At 52.5% G+C, this 22,017-nt stretch overlaps 1 protein-coding gene across 1 annotated transcript; it reads right to left on the bottom strand.

The window, feature by feature from the left end:
- Nucleotides 1-3,269: 3,269 nt before the first annotated feature.
- LOC138818611 (cdc42 effector protein 2) lies at nt 3,270-9,538 on the bottom strand. Its single transcript, XM_070009580.1, has 2 exons — nt 9,425-9,538; nt 3,270-4,731 (listed from the first exon to the last, which is right to left on the bottom strand). The coding sequence occupies exon 2, from the start codon at nt 4,403-4,405 to the stop codon at nt 3,773-3,775; it is 633 nt and encodes a 210-aa protein (XP_069865681.1). The 5' UTR covers nt 4,406-4,731; nt 9,425-9,538; the 3' UTR covers nt 3,270-3,772.
- Between the last annotated feature and the right edge of the window lie 12,479 nt (nt 9,539-22,017).

The following is a 22,017-nucleotide window of genomic DNA, read 5'->3' as shown; positions in this document are numbered from 1 at the left end:
ACACTGGCTTAACATCAGGACCTCTTGCTGTCACTCAGCCGTTTCCTTCACAACTGGAAATCTACCATTTCAGTTCTTACTTTTGCAGGCTAATTAGAAATAAGAGAGTCCTAGCCGGGCGCTGGTGGCTCACGCCTATAATCCTAGCTACTCAGGAGGCTGAGATCTGAGGATCGAGGTTCAAAGCCAGCCCAGGCAGGAAAGACCGTGAGACTCCTATCTCCAATAAACCACCAGAAAACTGGAAGTGGCGTTGTAGCTCAAGTGGTAGAGCGCTCGCCTTGAGCTGAAGAGCTGAGGGACAGCACTCAGGCCCAGAGTTCAAGCCCCACAACCGACAAAAAAAAAAAAAGAGAGTCCTGGGATTTGTGTACAAAGCTGGCTTTGAATCATGATTCTCAGATCTCAGCTTCCTGAGTAGCTAGGATTTTAGGCATGAACCACCAGCACCCAGCAAGGTTTTTTGGTGCAAAAAGGTAAACAAAGAAGCTAGAAAACTAAAAACAAACAAGATGTGGATGGAAGGGAAACAATATGAGTTGAGTAGTAGTAGTAAATTGATTTAAATTCTTCTTCTTTTCCTCTACTCCTGTGTACAGTATATGTTGGTGGAAATTTTTTTTTTTTTTGGGTCCAGTCGTGGGCCTGAACTCTGGGCCTGGGTGCTGTCCCTCAGCTCTTCAGCTCAAGGCTAGTGCTCTACCACTTGAGCCACAGTGCCACTTCCAGCTTTTTTCTTTTTGCTTATGTGGTGCTGAGGAATCGAACCCAGGGCCTCTGGCATGCAAGGCAAGCGCTCTACCACTCAGCCATCTTCCCAGCCCTGTTGGTGGAAATTTTATAACATAGTTCATAGGTTGCAAAATATTAAGGTGAGCAGGTGAGAGAATGACAGGAAGAATGGATAGAAGTCCTGGAATGGAGGTGATATTAAGACTTTGAATTGTCTCCCTTTGCAAAGCGTGAAGTGTGTGTGTGTGTGTGTGTGTGTGTGTGTGTGTGTGTGTGTGTGTGTGTGTGTGTGTGTGTGTGTGTGTGTGTGTGTGTGTGTGTGTGGTGTGTTTTGCTGGGGTCCAAGCTCAGGGTCTTGCACATACCAGGTAAGTAATCTACTCATGATCTACAACGCCAATGACCTTTCTAAAATATTTGCATGTGGCTGCATGTCTCTCTGCTCCAAATTCTTCAGCAGCTTCTCATTGTTTGAGCTTCAGCCTTGTAAGCAGGAGTTAGATGTTAACTGACACCAGCTTGTATTCCACCCTCACAGTTCCACCTGAATCCTGAATTTTTTGTTTTGTTTGGTTTTAGTTTTGGTCAGTTGTAGGGCTTGAACTCATGGCCTGGGTGCTGTCCCTAAGCTCTTTTTGCTTAGGGCTAGCTAGGGCACTACCACTTTAAGCCATAGCGCCATGTCTGGTTAATCTGGTGGTTAATTGGAGATGAGCCTCACAAACTTTCCTCTCGGGGCTGGCTTTTAGCTATGATCTTTAGATCTCAGCTTCCTGAGTAGCTAGGATTACAGGGGTGAGACACCAGTGCCAGGCCCCTGTGCAGTTTGGCTCAAGGCTGGCACTCTGCCACTTTGAGCCACAGCTCCACCTCTGATTTTCTGGTGGCTAACTGAAGATAAGAGTCTTACATGGGCTGGGAAGGTGGCTCAGCGATAGAGTGCTTGCCTTGCATGCCTGAGGCCCTGGGTTCGATTCCTCAGCACCACATAAACAAAAAAAGCTGGAAGTGGTGCTGTGGCTCAAGTGCTAGAGCGCTAGCCTTGAGCTGAAGAGCTCAGGGACAGCGCCCAGGCCTAGAGCTCAAGCCCCACGACCGACAAAAAAAAAAAAAGTCTTACAGACTTTCCTGCCCAGGCTAGTTTTAAACCGTGATCCTCAGATCATATCCTCCTGTGTAGCTAGAATAACAGGTGTATACCAGCAGGGCCTGGCCTGAGTTATTTTGTTACAAATCACAATGGGTTTTGTTTGTTTTCTGACCCTTGCACTTGAACTGAGATGGGAACTATCTCTGAATTTCTTTCTTTTTTTTTTTTTTTGGTTGGTCATGGGGCCTGAACTCTGGGCCTGGGCGCTGTCCCTCAGCTCTTCAGCTCAAGGCTAGCGCTCTATCACTTGAACCACAGCGCCACTTCCAACTTTTTCTGCTTATGTGATACTGAGGAATCAAACCCAGGGCCTCATGCATGCAGGCAAGCACTCTACTGAGTCACCTTCCCAGCCCTATCTCTGAATTTCTTTTGCTTAGGGTTAGCTCGACCACGAGCCAGAGCTCCACTTCTAGCCTTTTTAGAGTAGTTTATTGGAGTTAAGATTCTCATAAGTTTTCCTGCCTGGGCTGGTTTTGAACCATAATCAGATCTCAGCCTCCTGAGTAGCTAGGACTACAGACGCAAGCTACCAGCACCCAGCATAATCATTTTTCAGTCTTCCATGCAGACATGAATCCAAGTTGTCCCTAATTTTTTTTTCAATCATCCTGCAAGGTAGGTTAGCGATGGGCAAGTGAGTCTCACATGGCTGGGTATAGCTCAGAGGTCGATTTCATCTGCCCTGTGATGGCTCCTCTGCCATTCAGTCAGTTCCTTGACTTCTGCATTGAGCACAGGCCTGTGAGCTCAGGTCTGGCTCAGACTCACATCTGCCACCCCATTGAGTACAGGCCCATGTGGGGGCAACTCTGCCTCAGGCATTTGTTCCTAGTCACTTTTCCTCCCTAGCATTTGTCATGTTAGAGATTGCTCTTACTTGTTCCCAGTTAATACCCCAGTTAAGACCCCACCACCCTGTCAGCTCCAAGGGAGCATAGGCCACCTATGCCTTCTGTCCCCTGGAGCCACACACTGAGGAGACTGTAGATGCTCACTAAACAGCACCCAGGGGGCAGCCCACTGATCCATACTCATCTTTCTTCCTGAGTGCTCCCTCCCTCGGTCCTCTGAAGCCGGAGACGCTGTTGGTCCCCTATGCATGGCCTGTGGTTGCTCTTTTACTCTTGGATTTCCCCTCATAAAGCCCAGTCACCTGAGCAGATTTGGGACATTAGTTCAGCCACTTCTTGTTGCACACCGGAATCCATGTCCAAATAATCCAGGATTGACATTTTATTTCTCACCATGGGCTGACAAACAAGTTCAGCCCTGCTGAGAACAAGGCCTTCCCCTCACCAAGCCCTACAGAAAAAGTCTCCCTCTCAGGTATCTCTGGCTCATGGAGACTGACTGACCTTTGGGAAAGAAACCTGGGACAAAGGCACAGGGTCCTCAGCCACCACAGCAGCAGCAGCAACCATGTTTTATTGCAACCAGAATCCCCTGGTCATGTAAAGAAGGGATGGGGCAGAGCATGACGCAGGACAGATGTGTCGCTGAGGCCATGCTCCCAGTCTGGAAAACAAAGCCAGAGAATGGGAAATGCCTACCCTTCAATCAGCCCCATGCGTGGTTCAAGGCAGAGTTCCATTTCAGCAGAGCTTTTCCCCCAGGGACTCGTAGGAAGGGCGGGGCCCGCTGGCCCGAGATGCTCAGGGCACTGTGGACCAACATTTACATGTGTCCTTGGTGGATTGATCAGGAAGAGTGTGGAGACCCAGTGTGCCCGTGGGGAAAAGAAGGGAGGGAAATTGCTCAAAATGAGAATCACTGGCCAATGCTCACAGATGGGACCTGGGATCCTCACTGCTAGGCCAGGGCCGGGTCTACCCCCTGTCTCCAGATGTCATCCCAGCCTGGGTACCCTTGCCTGCTCCGCCTACTGTCCTATGTGGGAATCTGCACATGGTCCAGTTCCTGATCCATGATCTGAAGGACATCATCCAAGATAGAGGGCCCCAGGTCCACGTGCAAGGACAGCAGGGAGCTGGCCTGAGACAGGAAGGGCTCCTCGGCCCCCGACTCCGGGGTGAGCCCATTGTGGGGAGAGCTAGCCTCCGGAATCCTCCAGATGTCCACACTTCCTGCCTCCTGTGGGGAAGACTGAGGCGTCTCCAGGTGCAGGCGAGGGGGCTTGGGCGGTGCCTGGGCTGTGGGCAGCGTGAGGGCCTGGGGCCCGCCAATGACCGGGAGGGAGATGGCGTTCTTGAGCAGCGGCGATGGCCCGTCAGGGTGCTCCCTCCCACACAGCGTGGCCGTGCGGGTGAACTGGAAAGGGAGGTCGAAGCTGCCATCCTCCTCCGACTCCTCCACCGCTGTTCCTGGCAGAAGATGGAACTTGCCTTGCAAGAAGGAGATGTCCCCAAACATGTCATCGCCGCCACCACTGCCAATATGGATGGTGTGGCGGAAGTCCCCGAGCGGCGGGCTGATCATGTCGGAGGACAGCAGGTCCCGCAGCTTCTCCTTCTTGCCCTTGCGACTGCTGCGCTTCAGATAGATGGGGACCTTGGTGGACATGGCCACTTTAGCACTCAGGCCTGGCTGCGCAGCCCACGGCCCAGCAATGGCTCCAGAGGACGGTTGTTCAGACACCAACACTGGCCAGAGGGCTAAAGCCTGGGGTGTGGGATGTTCACCAAAGGTGACCCAAGGAATTACAAAAAAGAAGATGAAAGGCCAGCGAGGTTGCGGGGTGGAGGAGAGGGGTTGAGTGACAAAAGTCAATTTCTCCTCCCAAGGGTTGACAATTCTCTGGAAATAGGAGGCCTGAACGTGGAGATCTTGTCTGAAGCGATGCACTTGGTCTTGTCTCCAAGATTCTCTCCTGATCCAGAACTGAGGGGCTGAAACACGAAGGGGACATAACAAGTTAGGGACAGGAGGACCAAAGCCAGAAGCTGTCATCTTGTTTCTGGTCCCTATGCATCACTCCTGAAACCCAGCTGTGGCCACTGTTATTGAGAAGAGATTGCTAGAAGCATGTCCAGTCTGTCTCCATATATGTACACACACACACACACACACACACACACACACACACACACACACACACACACACACACACACACACACACACACACACACACACACACACACACACATATATTTAATATAGGGACTGAACCCAAGCCCTCAACCACTGAACCATGCCCCCAAGTCCTTGTGTGTATTTTTTTTTTTTTTTTTTTTTTTGTCGGTCGTGGGGCTTGAACTCTGGGCCTGGGTGCTATCCCTCAGCTCTTCAGCTCAAGGCGAGCGCTCTACCACTTGAGCTACAGCGCCACTTCCGGTTTTCTGGTGGTTTATTGGAGATAGGAGTCTCACGGTCTCTCCTGCCCGGGCTGGCTTTGAACCGCGATCCTCAGATCTCAGCCTCCTGAGTAGCTAGGATTACAGGCGTGAGCCACCAGCGCCCGGCTCCTTGTGTGTATTTTTGAGACAGAGTCTTGCTAACTTTGCCCAGACTTGTCTTGGGCTTGAGATCCACCTACCTCTGACTCTAGATATCTGAGACTGCAAGTGTGAACCACCATGCCCAACTCAGAAGCATGTCATCATGGATCAGCAAGGTCTTACAGAGTAGACTACAAGTGCCAAGCCCTTCACTTTTTTTTTCTCTTGTCCTTTGTGGGGCTTGAACTCTGAGCCTGGGCACTGTCCCTCAACTCTTCAGCTCAAGGCTAGCGCTCTACCACTTGAGCCACAGCACTACTTCCTTTTTTCTGGTGGTTTATTGGAGATATGAGTCTCACTGACTTTCTTGCCCGGGTTGGCTTTGAACGGTGATCCTCAGCCTCCTAAGTAGTTAGGATTACAGGGGTGAGCCACCAGTGCCCAGCCCCTTCACTTTATAGGAGGGGAATGGAGACATGGAATCAGAGTAACAGGCCAGAAGTCTCTTGCTCTTGGTTCCTGGCTCCACTCATCATCCTCATTCAAATACTCACTCCCTAGCCTGACCTGTGCTGCACACTGGTTGCTTCTGACATGATTACATTGTGTCGGGTGGGGTGGGGGGGTCTTCACCTCTGATCTCAATTTCCTTCTCAGCTGAGGACAGAGGAAACTGTCTCCCACCCAGGCCAAGCCTGGCATAGGCTGAGGGTGCAGAAAGGTGTTCGGCCAATAGGCCTGAATGGGTGGCATCTTGCACGGGGTGAGATCACCTCCTAGGACTTTCCCTTTTCTCCTCCCAGAGGTGAAGAACTTATGGGCAGTAGCTGAGTCTAATTCTGTCTCTGTCCCTCCCCCTTGCCCCAGCATCGAAAGGGAAGGTAGAGTGAAGAGTGCAAATCTTTTCTTTTGTTTAGACGTTCATAACCTCAACTTTTTGGGTGTTTTTGAGGTCTTAGGGATTGAACCCAGGACCCCCTGCACACCAGACAAGCTTTCTAGCACTGTCCTCTGCCATCGACTTCTTAATGATAACCATGTAATATTTATATGTGCATGTTTATGTAGTCAGAAAAAAAAAGCTAGCCGGGTGCCGGTAGTTCATACCTGTAATCCTAACTACTCAGGAGGCTTGAGATCTGAGGGTCGAGGTTCAAAGCCAGCCCAGGTAGGAAAGTCTTTGAGACTCTTATCTCCAATAAACCATTCAGAAAACTGGAAATGGCGCTGTGGCTCAAGTGGTAGAGTGCTGGCCTTGAGCTGAAGAGCTGAGGGACAGTGTCCAGGCCCAGAGTTCAAGCCCCACAACCGACAAAAAAAATGTCATAGTTGTAAATAAGAAAGGAAAGAGAAAATAGCCCTCTGGTCTCTGGGGAGGGGAAATGCATATCAGGCCTAACTGGCCCCACACGGACACATGAGAGCAGAGAAGGAGAAGCATCAGGAGAAGCAAAGAGAAACCTATATGCTGCACTCGGGAGATAAGGCTTGGGTTGAAGATGCAAGCCAGATGAGCCCACTTCCTCCACTGTCCCCATGTCAAGACTCTCCAGACCTGCACAGGAGCCATCCGCCAATTTCTCTGCCTTAATCTCTATCCTAGGCAGGCGGAGCATGAGCGAGCAGGGCAGGAAGGAGGAAGGAAGATACAGGAGTGGCAGAATCCTAACTTCCCCTCCACTCCCCCCAAGTACAGGCTTTCGCTCAGGAAACCCCACCTCAGGCCAGTCATGCTGAGCCACTGCCCAGACACTCTGCTCCCCCCAGCACCTGCAGCTCAAGACACAAAGGACTGACTCTCTGGAGGACCCAGCTGAGCCTGGAGGCGCTTCAGGGAGGGAAGGCTGTGAGCACCCTGAGGTCTTGGCACTCTGTTTCTTGTTCATCCTGTAGCCACCTGCCAGGCCCCAGAGGCGTGCTGACACTGTCCAATCTGTCGCTTGCTGGGAAAAAGCCCTAGGGTAGCTTCCTTTCACTCATGGAGAGTCAGAGGCTGCCTGGGTGGATTTGCCCAGAGTCTGGGCCAGGTCCTCACTCATCCCCGCCTCTCTAGACTAGAGTGCCAAGACAGCTTGAGTGTTTCCATAGCAAACCGGGCGTCCCTGACAGCTGTCTCCCTCAGAGCCAGATGTACCCACCCAATTCCAGATGTGGGGAGAGCCGGGGCTAAGGGGAAGGGTGGGGTCAGCATCAACCACCCAGGGGACAGCTGGGAATTACAACCAACAAGCCCCAAGAATTCCGATTTGGCAGCCGTGGGACGCTGCATTTTCTCATGCTAATGCTCACAGCCACATTGCAGAGCGTGTCATAACTGCCCTGGACCTCAGAGATGTTCGGGAATATTGCCAAGTTCATGGAGCTAGCAAGGGCTGTGTGATCATGCAGCCTGGTCCATGTACCTCCAGGGCACGGGGGCCACACAATGTGTGATCTGGTTGGGAAATGGGAGAGAAACTATCCTCATCCTTTTAGTTGAACCCCTTTGTTGCTCCTCCCCTCAACTTGCAAGTGTCCAGAGATAAGAGAATGAGCTCTAGTTAGGACAAGGCTGAGGAGTGTGGGAAGTAGTGGGCGGAGCTTCTTAGGCGCTCTGGACAGAGCCCTGGGCCTTCCTTTGAGAGATAACTTTTTAGAGGAGAGCCCTTCCCATCACCTGGAAAACTAGGCCACCCCTCACTAAGGACAGCCAAAGAGAAGCCCCCTGAGTTTGCAAACAGGCTGTGCCTGGCACCAGTGGCTCAAGCCTATAATCCTGGCTACTCAGGAGACTGGGATCTGAGGATCCCAGATGGAAGTCAGCCCTGGTGGACAAGCTCAAGAAACTCTTATCTCCAACCAACCAGCAACAAGCCAGAACTGTGGGTGTGATTTAAGTGGTAGATCTTCAGCTGAAAGGGAAAAAGCCCAGCGAGGGCAAGGTCCTGAGTTCAAATTCCAGTACCCACACATACATACATGCATACAAAAATAAGAGCCAAGCTTTGAATCCTGCACTATCTGAGGCTGTGACCTTGGGTGAAACACCTCTGGTCTCTGGACCTCACCTTCTCAATCTGTAAGATGGGTTGACAATGAAACACCCAGGTTTATTGCCAGTGAGAGGTCAATGCACACCAGGTGGGGTCAGAAATCACAATCTAGTTAGATGGATACTCAAAAAAATCATCCTCAAGTCACACACACACACACACACACACACACACACACACACACACACACACACACACACACACACACACACACACACACACACACACACACACACACACACACACACACACCGCTCCAGGTGTCCGCTTCCCTTGCCTGCCCGGACACAGCCATCCCCCCGGCCGGCCCGGGTGCAGCCCTGCGCCCGGCTCTGCAGCCGCTAGGTGCCGCGCGCGTCCCCGCTGTGCCCCCCGCGTCCCGCGCTCCCCCCGGGCCCCGGCGCGTCTCCGGCTCCAGGCTGAAGCCCTCCGCGGCGCGGCGTGTTCCAGAGCTACACGCGGGCTGTCCACGGGATCTTTTTCTCTTTGTCTCACAATCAGACGATCGGAGGAGGAGCAGGGTCATCGGGGAGCCTGCGCCCCCCCGTCCCCCGCCCCGTCCCCCGAGCTCCCCGGCCTGGGCGATGTCCGAGCGTCCGCTCGGCGCCGCGCCAGGGCTGAGGCGTGCGGGTCCCGCCCCTCCCGCGGGTCCGCCTCGGCCCCGGCTCGGGTTCCGGCGCTGACCGCTCCCCGCCCCCGGCCCCGGAGCAGCCCAGCCCCGTCCAGATCCCTTTCAGGACACGGCGGCCGCAGCTAAAGATAGGAGGACACCTCACCGGCGGCTAAAAATACGGCCCTCGGCCCCGGTGGGACCCTAGGCGGCCGGAGGACGCCCCCCGCTCCCAGGGGCGCAGCACGGGCTCCCGCACATAATAGAGGGGGCACGGAGAAGCCCGGGGTCGGGAAGCGCAGCGCCCCGAGGAACGTGGGGGGGGTCACAAGCGGGGCTGCCGGGACCGGGAAACCCGGGCGGGAGACACCACGGGGGCCGAGGCGCGCGGGAAAGGACCGGCGAGGAGGCGAGGCCGGGCGGGATGGGGGGCGGCACGAGCTGGAACAGGGCGCTACCAGGATGGGCCTCTCAGAGGTCCCCGCGGCGCCGCAGACTCACCGTGAGACGCTCAGGTGGCGGCGAATCCGCGGGTGGCAGAAGCTGCAGAGCTGGACTGCGCGGCGACGGGTCCTGACCCGGCCAGTGCACTTACCGTGCGGACCCAGGCCCCGAGGCCCCGCCCCCGGAAGGCTGAGCCAATGGCAGGGCTCCTACATACGTCCCCGCCCACCGCCCCGCCCACCCGGGCACCGCCCAGGCTGCAGATGCGCGACGCCAGGGTCTGGCGGATGCGAGCTCCCGGAGCTCCATCCTGCTCCCCCCATCCTCTCTCCCAGGTGCGGGCCCGGAGTCGTCCGGGGGCCGTCGGTGAGGACCGTGCAGATTCCAGCTGTGATCGCGGGAGTCAAAACACTGGGCTCTAGACGTGCCGGAGGAGAGGCGGGCGAAGACCGAATTCTTCAGAATCCGCTGGGCGCCCTTGGCCGGGCTCCTGGCCCTGCGGGCGGGGAACAAGCATGTTCCGTGACTACCACGGTAACGAACCCCGCCTTGAAGGCGCCTCGGTTAAATTAAGTCTTACAAACTTAGGTTGGCTTTGAAGGCTTGGGAGAGAGAGAACCTTTTGCCTGGACACGCCTGTATTTACTGTCCAGCGAGGTGACTTCCTGGGTGGGTTCCTCCGCACGCTCATTCATTCAGACGATTTGGCGTGCCCAATGGGAAAGCCTTGTAGAAGGGTTGCTGGCGATCCACTGAGATAGACTGTTGCAATTCACTCGATTCAACAAATGTTGAGCATCTACTAAGTTCGAAAAGCTGTTCTTTGTTGGTGAGGAAAATGCGAAGAAGGGGGAAAAACAGTAAAATAAAAACCCCAAGGTTCAGGTCACCTTGATATCTTTCCAGGTGTGAAGCAGAGTGAGGCAAAGAAAGGTAGGAAGTGTCCGAGGGTGACAGCCAGCTCAATTCCCAATGCTCCGGAACCCTGTGGGAAAGCACCCTGTGGGTGCTGGGGGTTTGTGAGTGTTTTATTTATAGGTTCCCCACCACCACACACACCATTACTGGAGTTTGAACTTAGTGTCTTTTTTCTGTTACTGAAGGTTGAACTCAGAGTCTCACACTCGTCAGGTGCGCTACTATCCTGGAGCCATGTTATGCCTCCAGCTTTTTTTTTGTTAGAGTTAGTTTTCAGATAAGGTCTCAAGTTTTTGCCTGAGGCTGGCCTCTCCACAGCTGGGATTGCAGACAGAAACTACCTGACCCAGTGGAAAGAGGGAAAGTCAATTGCTAGTGGTACTACAGTTGCTAATGAATTAACTTTTTTTTTTTTCCTTTTGAGATAAAGCTTTGCTATGCTGTCAGGCTGGACTTGAACTCCCAGGTCCCAACCTACCCTTCTCAGCCTCCCAAATAGCTGGGGCTACAGGCATATACCACTACACAGTACTCAGTTGACATTAGAGGGATTATCTTGAATCATCTAGGTGGCCCAGTTTAATCACAAGGGCTCTAGAATAGAAGACAGAAGGAGAGAATCAAAGAAAGAGAAAGGGTTATGAAACTGTGCTGAGTTGCTGTTTTGAAAGGTGGAGGAAGGAGGCCACAAGCCATGGAGATTTTTGATCACTAGAAACAGGAAAATAAAAGAAAATAGACCCTGGGACCTCCAGGAGGAACACAGCCTTGCTGATAAATTGATCATAAGCCAGTGTGGCTTCTGCTAGACTTCTGACCTTCAGAATGCAAAATAATGAATCTGCCACTAAATTTGTGCTAATTTGTTCCAGCAGCAGTGGAAAATTAATACAGGGAAGTTTCTGGTTTTAATATCGAGCCTATTCCACTCCTATCTCAGCTGCCTAGGCACAGGTCAGGTGGCTTCTGTCATCAGACCGGCCTGATGGCTTGGAGAAAAACTGAAGCCTGGACAGTCCAGGAAGAGGAGATTGCCAGTCCTGGGCCCAGGTGTGGTATGATCGTTGCTGTGGTTTGAATGTTTTAAAAAGGTGAGGAGTAATGAAGACTGTCTTTAGGAATGGATTATATATTCTCTGTCTGTCTGTCTGTCTGTCTGTCTGTCTGTCTGTCTGTCTCTCTCTCTCTCTCTCTCACACACACACACACACACACACACACACACACACCTGCCAGCCATGAAATAAAACAGGATGGAGAATCTCATTCAGGGGTTGGGAAGGTGGCTCAGTGGTAGAGCGTTTGTCTTGCATGCCTGAGGCCCTGGGTTCGATTCCTCATAAGCAAAAAGAAAAAGCTGGAAGTGGAGCTGTGGCTCAAGTGGTAGAGCGCTAGCCTTGAGCTGAAGAGCTGAGGGACAGCGCCCAGGCCCAGAGTTCAGGCCCCACGACCGGACCTAAAAAAAAAAAAAAAAAGAATCTCATTCAATGCCATCAACATGTTCTTGGACACCTTAGCCTTCAGATCATAAGTCAAATAACTTTCTGTTCATTATAAATTTCCCAGTCTGTTGGGAAATTTATAAATAAGTTTAGAAATTTCCCTGCTTGTTGGCATCATGTTATAGTAGCAGCAGACAAAGGTCAGGGGTTAAGAGGTGTACCTCTCCTTCTTCATGTCACCTAGGCTTTTCCAAGGATTTCCCCTGAGTCTGCCCATAGCTTTATCATTTGCCTTTTCTCTTTGAACCCCACAAATCCTTCCAGGGGCCTGGCGAAGTGGTCAGAGTCTGTTTCAGTACCTCCGTTTTTCCAGAGACAGATGTGGAACTCAGGGGTGCTGATGATGATTTGTTCAGCTGAAGGCAGCAGGAGAGAGGGCTCCTGAGCACCCCTCTCCTCAGGCTTCTCCGGGCTGCCTCCCTGCCCCCCAACCCAACACCAGAGCACTGGCCGGGAGCGGCAGGCAGCTCTAAGCCATCCGCGGCTCTGAGCCAGTCCTGCCACTGCCTGGTTTTGTAGCCTGGCTAAATTTTGCCCTTTCTGAGACTCCTTGCTTTTTAAAGTGGGGGTGGGGGTGAGTGCGGGGATGGGGGTGAGTACAAAGAGGAAGGTGTGGCTGGGAATAGCTTCAGGTCCCAAACAAGCCAAGGAGCCCGTCTGAGCTGGTGGAGCCACCTGACCCTGCAGGAGAAGCTGCAGGGGACCCCTCCCCCCACCTGCTGAGGCTTCTCTCCTTCAGGATTGTGGTGGGGAGTGGGCATTGGCTCCATTCAGAGCTGGTGAAAAAGCAGAAGGTTCCAGGTGTGGAAGGCTGCAGAGCCACAGGCATTCACGCAAAGACCACATGAAGGACGACCCAGAGCTCTTTGCAGAGGTTCTAGATTGAGTGGATGGGGTGGGGGTGGGGACAGAGAATCACAGAGCCCCCCCCCTGCCTCACCCCAGTTCCTGCTCTCCCCCTCCTCCATCTTCTCCAAACCATCTGATTGCAGCCACTTGGGAGAATGTTGTTGTTTTTTTCAGCCCCTTGGAGGTGACAGGGTCCTGGCCAGTGTGAGCTGGGGACAGCTCTCGCTGACCATGCCCACCTTGAGGAGGGGGGCATAGGCCCTGGCAGGTTGCTCAGGGAGGGGCACTTTCTTCTCCCCAGATCACAGGCAAGGCTGTCCCCTGGCTGGGCTGCAGAGCCCCCGGGAGCTGCTGATGGATGACTGTGAGTCCTGCAATGAAGCAATGATAAAGCAGGATTTCAGTTGCTAAAGCTAGCTTGTTTCAGGGACAACATCTCAGGCGGTGTGTGAGGACGTGGGTGTATATGTGTACAGGTAAGGCTGGGATAGGCTGAGTCTTGTGAATAATCAGCGTGGTCTGTATTTTCTTTTTTGTTTTGTCAGTCATGGGCTTGAACTCTGGGCCTGAGCGCTGTCCCTCAGCTCTTCAGCTCAAGGTGAGCACTCTATCACTTGAGCCACAGTGCCACTTCTGGCTTTCTGGTGGTTCATTGGAGATAAGAGTTTCATGGACTTTCCTGCCCGGGCTGAAGCCACCAGTGCCTGGCTGGTAGCCTGTGATGCCAGACACTGGTGAGTGCCCTGCCCCCTCCTCCATCTGTGTGCAAGTCTGATGCTTCAGCCCCGGCCTGGGCTGTCCTCTCTGGGACGGCTTCTGGACATCGTGGTAGCTGAGGAAGGAGGACCTAGGAAAGCACTTGGGAGGGGTAAGCAAGGCCATCATGAAGGTGTTTAACTTCTCACACCAAACTGGTGGCTGGGGTTCACACCTGGAATCCTACTTACTCAGGAAGCTGAGATGTGAGGATCGCAGTTTGGAGCCAGCCTGCGCAGATAAATGGATGAAGCACTTATCTCCAGTTAACCAGCAAGAAGCTGAAAGTGGAGGTGCCTCAAATGGTAGAGCACTAGTTTTCAGTCAAAAAGCCAAGCAAGGGCTGGGAAGGTGGCTCCATGGCAGAGTGCTTGCCTAGCCTGCATGAAGCCCTGGGTTCAATTCCTCAGTCCCACATATGCAGAAAAAGCCAGACATGGTGTTGTGGCTCAAGTGATAGAGTGCTAACCTTGAGCAAAAGAAGCTCAGGTAGGGGCTGGAAAGGTGGCTCAGTGGTAGAGTGCTTGCCTTGCATGCATGAGACCTTGGGTTCGATTCCTCAGCACCACATAAGCAGAAAAAGCCGGAAGTGGCACTGTGGCTCAAGTGGTAGAACGCTAGCCTTGAGCTGAAGAGCTGAGGGACAGTGCCCAGGCCCAGAGTTCAAGCCCCACAACCGACAAAAAAGAAAAGAAAAGAAAAAGAAGATCAGGGTCAGTGGCCAGGCTCTGAGTTCAAGCCCCAGGACTGGCAAAAAAAAAAAAAAAAAAAAAAAGCCAAGCAAAAGCATAAGGCCATGCGTTTTTTTGTTTTGTTTTTTTTTTTGTTTTTTTGTCGGTCGTGGGGCTTGAACTCTGGGCCTGGGCGCTGTCCCTCAGCTCTTCAGCTCACTCAAGACGAGCACTCTACCACTTGAGCTACAGCGCCACTTCCGGTTTTCTGGTGGTTTATTGGAGATAGGAGTCTCAAGGTCTCTCCTGCCCGGGCTGGCTTTGAACCGCGATCCTCAGATCTCAGCCTCCTGAGTAGCTAGGATTACAGGCATGAGCCACCAGCGCCCGGCTAGGCCATGCGTTTTAAGCCCCAGTATATATACACATGCAAACTCTCTCTCTCTCTCTCTCTCTCTCTCTCTCTCTCTCTCTCTCTCTCTCTCTCTCTCTCTCTTTCTCTCTCTCATTCACTCACTCACATGCACATGCGCATGTGCACACATGCATTATTACACCAGAGACTCCCTAGCTCCAGGATCTGCTCAGGAGGTCCCCACCTCCCGCCAGCCCCACAACCACTTCCCCCACTGTGATGGCCAGGCAGGGACTGACTCAACCCTTCCTTCCCCTCCTGGCTGCTTCTTCCTGGAAATCTCCCTCATCAGTGGTCACAGCTGATGATCTAGAGGTCCCAGAGGACGGCGCCGGAAGCCCCCTCCCCCAAGGCAAATGAAAAGGGAGAGGCCAAAGGGAAGTCTTCTTCCCACCAATCCAGAGCCATCTCTTCATCTCCCAGGGGTCTAGGGTCCTGGGAGATGTGTGGAATAACAGGGATTCTTTTGGGGGCGGAGAGGCAGTACTGGGCTTGAATTCAGGGCCTGGACACTGTCCCTGAGCTCAAGACTAGCACTCTACCACTTGAGCCACAGCTCCACTTGTGGCTTTTTGGGTGGTTAATTGAACATAAGTGTCTCATGGACTTTCCTGCCTGGGCTGGCTTGGAACCCTGATCCTCAGATCTCAGCCTCTTGAGTAGCTAGGATTCCAGGCATGAGCCATCAATGCCGGACTCCAGGCTGGCTTTGGATGGTGAAACCCTCAGATCGCAGCCTCCTGAGTGGAATTACAGGCACGAACCACTAGTGCCCAGTTTAAGGGTTGGCAGAGATTTAGGAAGAGAGTGACACAGGAAGGGCGATGAGGCTGTGAGTGTAGAGCGCCTGGATGGAAGGGAGGCATGGAGAAGAAAGACATCTCCAGCATACGTGCCCAGTACTGGAGGCAGAGCAAGGCGCTCTGTCCACCCGTGGGAAGCCTTGGACATTCCAGCCCCATATTCAGCCTGCAGGGTCCATGGCCTGGGCCCACCCCTGGCCTGGCCTGGCCTGGCCTGGACTTTTCCTTGAGTGTTGCTTGTTTCCTTCCTCCCCGGGACTCCTGCCAATTCAACCCTGCCCTCCTCCCGCTCCATCCTCCTTCAGAGCGCTTGGCGCAGGGCTAGGATCTGAACTGAGCAGTTACTCTTGGATCTGCCCCCAGTCCCCAGCCTCTGCCTTGGACCCCCTCCTTGAGGGATGGGTGACAGGGCCTTGCTGGCTGGGGGACTTTCCTTTCAGTCTGAATGTTGGCCTTCAGCCCAGTGCCATGGGGGTTTCCAAAGTGGAGACAGCACGGTCCTCGCTGGGACAGCCCAGGAACTTCCTCCCAGAGGCCACTGGGCGTGTCCCGGCCCCTGGCTATCACAGGGTCAGCAGAATGAACGGTGGGGTCAGCAGAGGCCGCCTCGAGGACTTCCCACGCCTCGGAGGCACCTTGGCATTCTTCTGAAAAGCTGATTTGCATCTTCTCTGTGTCTTGTGCTTTCTGCCTTGCTCCCGACCTCTAGCTGTGCTGGACTAGAAAAAGACACAGCGAGAGCCCCGCATAGGTGGCTCACGCCTGTCACCCGAACTACTCAGGAGGCTGAGATCTGAGGATCACAGTTCAAACCCAGCCTGGGCAGGACAGTCTGTGAGACTCTAATATCCAACAAACTACCAGAAAAGTCAGAAGAGGAGCTATGGCTCAAAATGATAGAGTGCTAGCTAGCCTTGAGCAAAAGAAGCCCAGGGCAATGCCCAGAATCTGAGTTTAAACCCCAGAACTAGCAAAAAACAAAAAACAAAAAAGAAGAAAAAGAGAAAAAAAGAAAGTAATGAGAGAAAGAAAGAAAGAAAGAGAAAGGAAGAAATGAGAGAGAGAAAGAAAGAAAGAGAAAGGAAGGAAGGAAGGGAGGGAGGGAGGAAGGGAGGGGAGGGAGGGAGGAAGGGTTGGGAAGGTGGCTCAGTGGTAGAGTGCTTGCCTTGCATGCATGAGGCCTGGGTTTGACTCCTCAGCACCACATAAACAGAAAAAGCCAGAAGTGGTGCTGTGGCTCAAATGGTAAAGTGCTAGCTTTGAGCTGAAATGCTAAGGGACAGCACCCAGGCCCAGAGTTCAGGCCCCATGACTGGCAAGAGAGGGGGGGGGAGAAGAAAGAAAGAAAGAGAAAGAAAGAAAGAAAGAAAGAAAGAAAGAAAGAAAGAAAGAAAGAAAGAAAGAAAGAAAGAAAGAAAGAAAGAGAAAGAAAGAAAAACAAGCAAGCAAGCAGGGCATTGGTGGCTCACACCTGTAATCCTAGCTACTCAGAAGGCTGAGGATCAAAGCCAGCCCAGGCAGGAAAGTCCGTGAACTTCTTATCTACAATTAACCTCCAGAAAACTGAAGTGGCGATGTGGCTCAAGTGGTAGAGCACTAGTCTTGAGCTGAAGAGCGCTGGGACAGCACCCAAGCCCAGAGAGAGAGAAGAAAAAGAAGCAGGGAGCCAACCTGGGTCCAGCAGGTAATTCCAGTGACATTAACAACCAATTCCAAGCTCAGCATGCCATCATGGGGGTCCCCCGGCCAGCACAGAAGCAAGGTCCCAGTCACCTCCCCAGAAGTGAGGGCCAATCAGTGTCTTGGAATTAAACTAAGAAGAGGAGACCAGAAAACAAAAGGATTTGCACTGTCGTGGGTAAGAAAGTGAATAGGAGCATTAGAAGGATCTCAAGAGGAAAATGAACAGGGTAGTAAAGGGTGAGTAGGAGTTTGCCAGGCAGAGAAGGGGAAGGCTATTCCAGGAGGAGCAGACAAAGGCCAGGAATACTGTGAACAAATGCATGATGTGATCAGAATGAGATGTTCAATAGACCAGGCCCAGGATGGGGTCAGTCCAACAGAGCAGAGGACCAGCTGGTGCTCCTTCCTCAACATCCACCCTTCTTGTTCTATAGACCTCCCCTCAATTTCCAGTGTCTCCAGTGTGATTTCACCCCAAAACTCTAAAGATGGCATGGAGGCCTGCACTTGGCTAATCTGACCCATAAGGATGGCGGGAGGACCATAGACATCAGAGGATCACAGACATGAGCCTGGGGCTTACAAATTCCAAATTCCAGTCAGTGTTCCCCCTGAGGGAGGATCCTACGTAGGAATAAGGACTGCAAGGACAGAAGAGAGCCAAAAGAATGAATCTCAATGACACTGTGCATAGTTTTGGGTTCACCATGCCTGAAACAGTGTCTACTCTATGAGCCAACAAATTCCTACTTTGGCTTAAATCTTTTTTTTTTTTTTTTTTTTGGTTGTGGGGCTTGAACTCTGGACCTGAGCGCTGTCCCTCAGCTCTTCAGCTCAAGGCTAGTGCTCTACACTTGAGCCACTGCGCCACTTCAGGTTTTCATTGGAGATAAGAGTCTCATGGACTTTCCTGCCCAGGCTAGCTTTGAACTGCAGTCCTCAGATCTCAGCTTCCTGAGTAGCTAGGATGACAGGGGCAGGCCACTGGCACTCGGCTTTAACTAATTTATTCAGGCAGTACTAGCTTGAACTTAGGGATGGCAGCTTGCTTAGCTGGCACTCTACTTGAGCATGCTTCCTGCCCTGCTTTTTTGCTGGTTAGTTTGGAGATAGAGTCCCATGGATTTTTCTGCCTAGGATGGCTTTGAATCATGATCCTCTGGATCTTAGCTTCCAGATTAGCTAGGATTACAAGCGTGAGTATCTGATGCCCAGCTCTTGGCTTAATTTACTTGAGGGTTGGGTTTCTGTTCCTTGTCACTAAGAATTCGACTCATTACTGAATAATTAAGGCAGGCAATAGCTCATGTGCATTAGGAAAAATATCAAGAATCTGTGTTCATTAGAATTATAGAATTATAAGAGTGTATGCATATATATATGCATACTTTTTGCATACAGTAATGTGTGTGTGTGTGTGTGTGTGTGTGTGTGTGTGTGTACACGTATGCGCATTGGGGCTTTAACTCAGAGCCTGGGTGCTGTCCCTGAGCTTTTTTGCTCTACCACTTGGGCCACAGCTCCACTTCTGGGTGGCGTTTTGGTGGTTACCTGGAGATAAGCATTTCACAGACTTTGCTGCCCAGGCTTTGAACTTTGATCCTCAGATCTCAGCCTCCTGAGTAGTTAGGATTTCAGCTGGGAGCCAAGGGTGCCACCCCTCCCCCTTTCTTTTCTAGCAATTCATGCACGGGGTAAAAGGGTTTGCACAGAACACAAGGGTGGACGTGACGTGACTGGTCGCTCTCTGAACCCTCCCAGTCCTGACGGTGAGCCTTCTAACACCCATCCCCAGAGGCAACTTCAGTTACTAGAAACATTCTAAGGGACCGTGAGCCCCAAGGGAACAGTGGGCCTTGCAAAGAGCCAACCAGGAATGAGGAGCCCCAAGGCTAGCCCTGCTCCGTGTGGGGAGGGGGAGGTGAGCAAGCAGGCCCATGGTTCTCCCTGCCTTCCTGGGGGGTGGGGGTGGGAAAGCCCCATTCTGGAGGACTGCCACCCTGGGGGCTCCCCTTGGCCGAGGCTGGCAGCTCTGGTTCTTTTTCAGAACAAAGTACTTCAGACCTGGGGCGGATGGGGAGGCATGGCAGGGGGTCAGGGAGTCCAGGCGGGGCCTGGCTATCAGGAGCAGCAATCAGTGACCAGGGTCAGCTAGGTCGAAGGCAGCAGCTGTCCTTCAGAGGCCCCTGGGCACAGGCAGCTGCAGGGCCCCAGCTGTCAGCCCAGCTCTGGGCGGGGAGAAGCCTAGAGTTTGTGAAGTCCACGTGTGAGGAGTGGACCCAGGCTGGGGATTAGGAAATGGTGGTGTTGGCCTGGCGTGCCGTGCAGCCCAGTCCCAGGGCCCTGGGCCTTCCCAGGGTGCCACAGAAGAACTGCCATAGCCTGGCCCACGCTGGCAGAAAATCAGAATGCGTGAGGGCAGAGAAGTGAGCATCTGAATGCCCACCATGGACGGCCGGGGCAGCCTCTCCTCTCCTGGCCAAGGCTCACTGCACCCCACTGTCACCCCCTTTTCCTCCGCCTCTCCCCAGGCCAGGCCCACACTTTGCCTTGCTGACCTTCAGCATAAGTGTTGTCAAAGTTCCCTCCAGGAAGGCAGCTTGCCTGCCCCTCCCTCCCTCTCTTGGCCAAGTTCCCAGATCTGCAGCTTCTGCCCATGGGAGCTGCTCCCTCCCCCCTCCCTTCCTCCCTTCCTTCCTCCCTTCCTCCCCCCCACTTTCTCCTTCTTTCTTGTTTTTTTCTTTCTGTTGTCAGTTGTGGGTCTTGAACTCAGGGCCTGGGCGCTGCCCTGAGCCTTTTTTTTTTTTTTTTTTTTTTTTTTTTTTTTTTTGCTCAAGGCTCTACTACTTGGAGCCACAGCGCCACTTCCAGTTTTAAGGTGGTGAATTGGAGAAAAGAATCTCATGGACTTTCCCTGTTCAGGCTGGCTTCAAGCCCTGAGCCTCAGATCTCAGCCCACTGAGTAGCTAGGATTGCAGGCGTGAGCCACCAGTATCTGGCTGGGTGCTGCTTTTCATCCTCACTGGTTTCAACAGACCAGATGCCCTCCACCCCCCTTACACTCTCCCTGTCACCCCTCTTCTCCCATGAAACCCCAGGTTGGGGGCTGGCCTTAGTCCAGGTCTCCTCTTAGTCTGGCCCTATTGGGTAGCTGAGTTCATTAGCCTGGCAGGGCAGGAAGAAAGAGGAGTGGAGTTTAAACCCAACCCCAGGCCAGGCACCTGTGGCTCACGCCTGTCATCCTAGCTACTAAGGAGGCTGAGATCTGAGGATCGCGGTTCAAAGCCAGCCTGGGCAGGAAAGTCTGTGAGACTCTTATCTCCCCCTGAAAACGAAGTGGCACTGTGGCTTAGGTGGTAGAGCGCTAGCTTTGAGCTGAGGAGCTGAGGGACAGCAACAAAGCCCCATGACTGGAAAAACAAAACAACAACAACAAAAAAAAAACCAACCCCAGGACTTACTTAGACCTGAGACTTTGAACCTCTGAGAACCTACTAGAGGGACTTTGGGCAGATGAGATGCGTTCCCAGGCCAAAGTACTGTGCAGGTCCTTGTATTCCTCTCTAAGCTGTTGTCTGCCAGTCACCCTGATCCTGCTGTCCTCATCCTGACATCCAAGGGACAGAAAATCAAACTCAAACTATTTTAAGAAAAACAAAACAAGCTGTAATTCTAGCTCTCAGGAGTCTGAGGTAGGAGGAGCAAAAGTTTGAGGCAAGCTAATAGGAAGACCTTGTCTCGATAAGAAATGACACTGTGTGTGTGTGCACACACGCACACGCGCGTGCATGGGCACAAACACTTCTGGTCTCCGTTTGAGGGTGAAGGAGATGAGCCTCAGTGGAGTTTACACTCTAGAATCTGATGCTGACCCCTCTGGTTTGGCTCATTTGGGACCAGGTTACCTCATGGTGATAAAATTATTGCACCAGCTCCACCCTCACAGCTGTGTCTTTTCTATCAGCTCTAGCAGATGCCTTGGAGTCATTGTGTTCCAAATGTCACACCCGTCCCTGACCTAGTACTGAAGCCAGGAGATGCTATGGGCTGTGTGGTGTAGGCAAGGGAGAGAAAAGTTTCAGGGACTTTTCTGCCTTGGGTTGAATTCAAATCTCGATTCTTAGTCTCAACCCCCTGAGTAGCTAAGATTACAAGTGTGAGCCACCAGCACCCTTTTCTCTCCTTCCCTCCCCTTCTTCCTTTTGGTATTTATTTATTTAGGCGCTGGTACTGGGGCTTGAACTCAAGGCCTTGTGATCTTGGTTGGCTTTTTTGCTCCATGCTGGTGCTCTACTATTTGACACCTCCACTTTCAGCTTTTTGGTAGTTAACTGGAGAGAGAGTCTCACAGACTTTCCTGCTGCTGGGATCTTTCCTGCAGGATCTCAGCCTCTTGACTAGCTAGGACTACAGGTGTGAACCACTAGCTCACACCATTGGGCTTTTTTGGGGGTTGTTTTTGTGATCATTTGTGGTTGCACTTAGGGCAAGTTCTACATTTCAGTTATATTTATAGTCCTTTGTGCTTTCAGCTTCTCCCCACCCCTGCCCCCCAGATAGGGTGCTCATGCTTTTGCTGGGGTCAGTCTCAACCAGTTTTTTTGTTTATTTTTTTGTTGGTCATGAGGCTTAAACTCTGGGGCCTGGACACTGTCCCTGAGCTCTTCATGTATGTTCCTGCTCGGGCTGGCTTTGAATTGTGATCCTCAGATCTCAGCCTCCTTAGTAGCTAGGATTACAGGTGTGAGCCTTCAGCGCCTAGCCAGAACCATAATTTTTTTTTTGGTCAGTCATGGGACCTGAACTCTGGGCCTGGGCGCTGTCTCTCAGCTCTTCAGCTCAAGGTGAGCACTCTACCAGTTGAGCCACAACGCCACTTCCAGCTTTTTCTGTTTATGTGGTGCTGAGGAATCAAACCCAGGGCCTCATGGATACAAGGCAAGCACTCTACCACTGAGCCACCTTCCCAGCCCCAGAAGCATGATTTTTGTGCCTACATTTTCCCAGCAGCTAAGATTATAGGCATGTATAACTATGCTGGGCCTCAATAACT

The sequence above is a fragment of the Dipodomys merriami genome, unplaced genomic scaffold (genome assembly GCF_024711535.1).
Source record: "Dipodomys merriami isolate MVZ:Mamm:240054 unplaced genomic scaffold, mDipMer1.0.p SCAF_78, whole genome shotgun sequence".
Classification (NCBI taxonomy): domain Eukaryota; kingdom Metazoa; phylum Chordata; class Mammalia; order Rodentia; family Heteromyidae; genus Dipodomys; species Dipodomys merriami.
This window is presented reverse-complemented; position numbering and strand designations above follow the sequence as displayed.

Excerpts from the sequence above, each read along its gene's own strand:
- LOC138818611 (XM_070009580.1), bottom strand. The coding sequence starts at position 4,405 with ATGTCCACCAAGGTCCCCATCTATCTGAAGCGCAGCAGTCGCAAGGGC.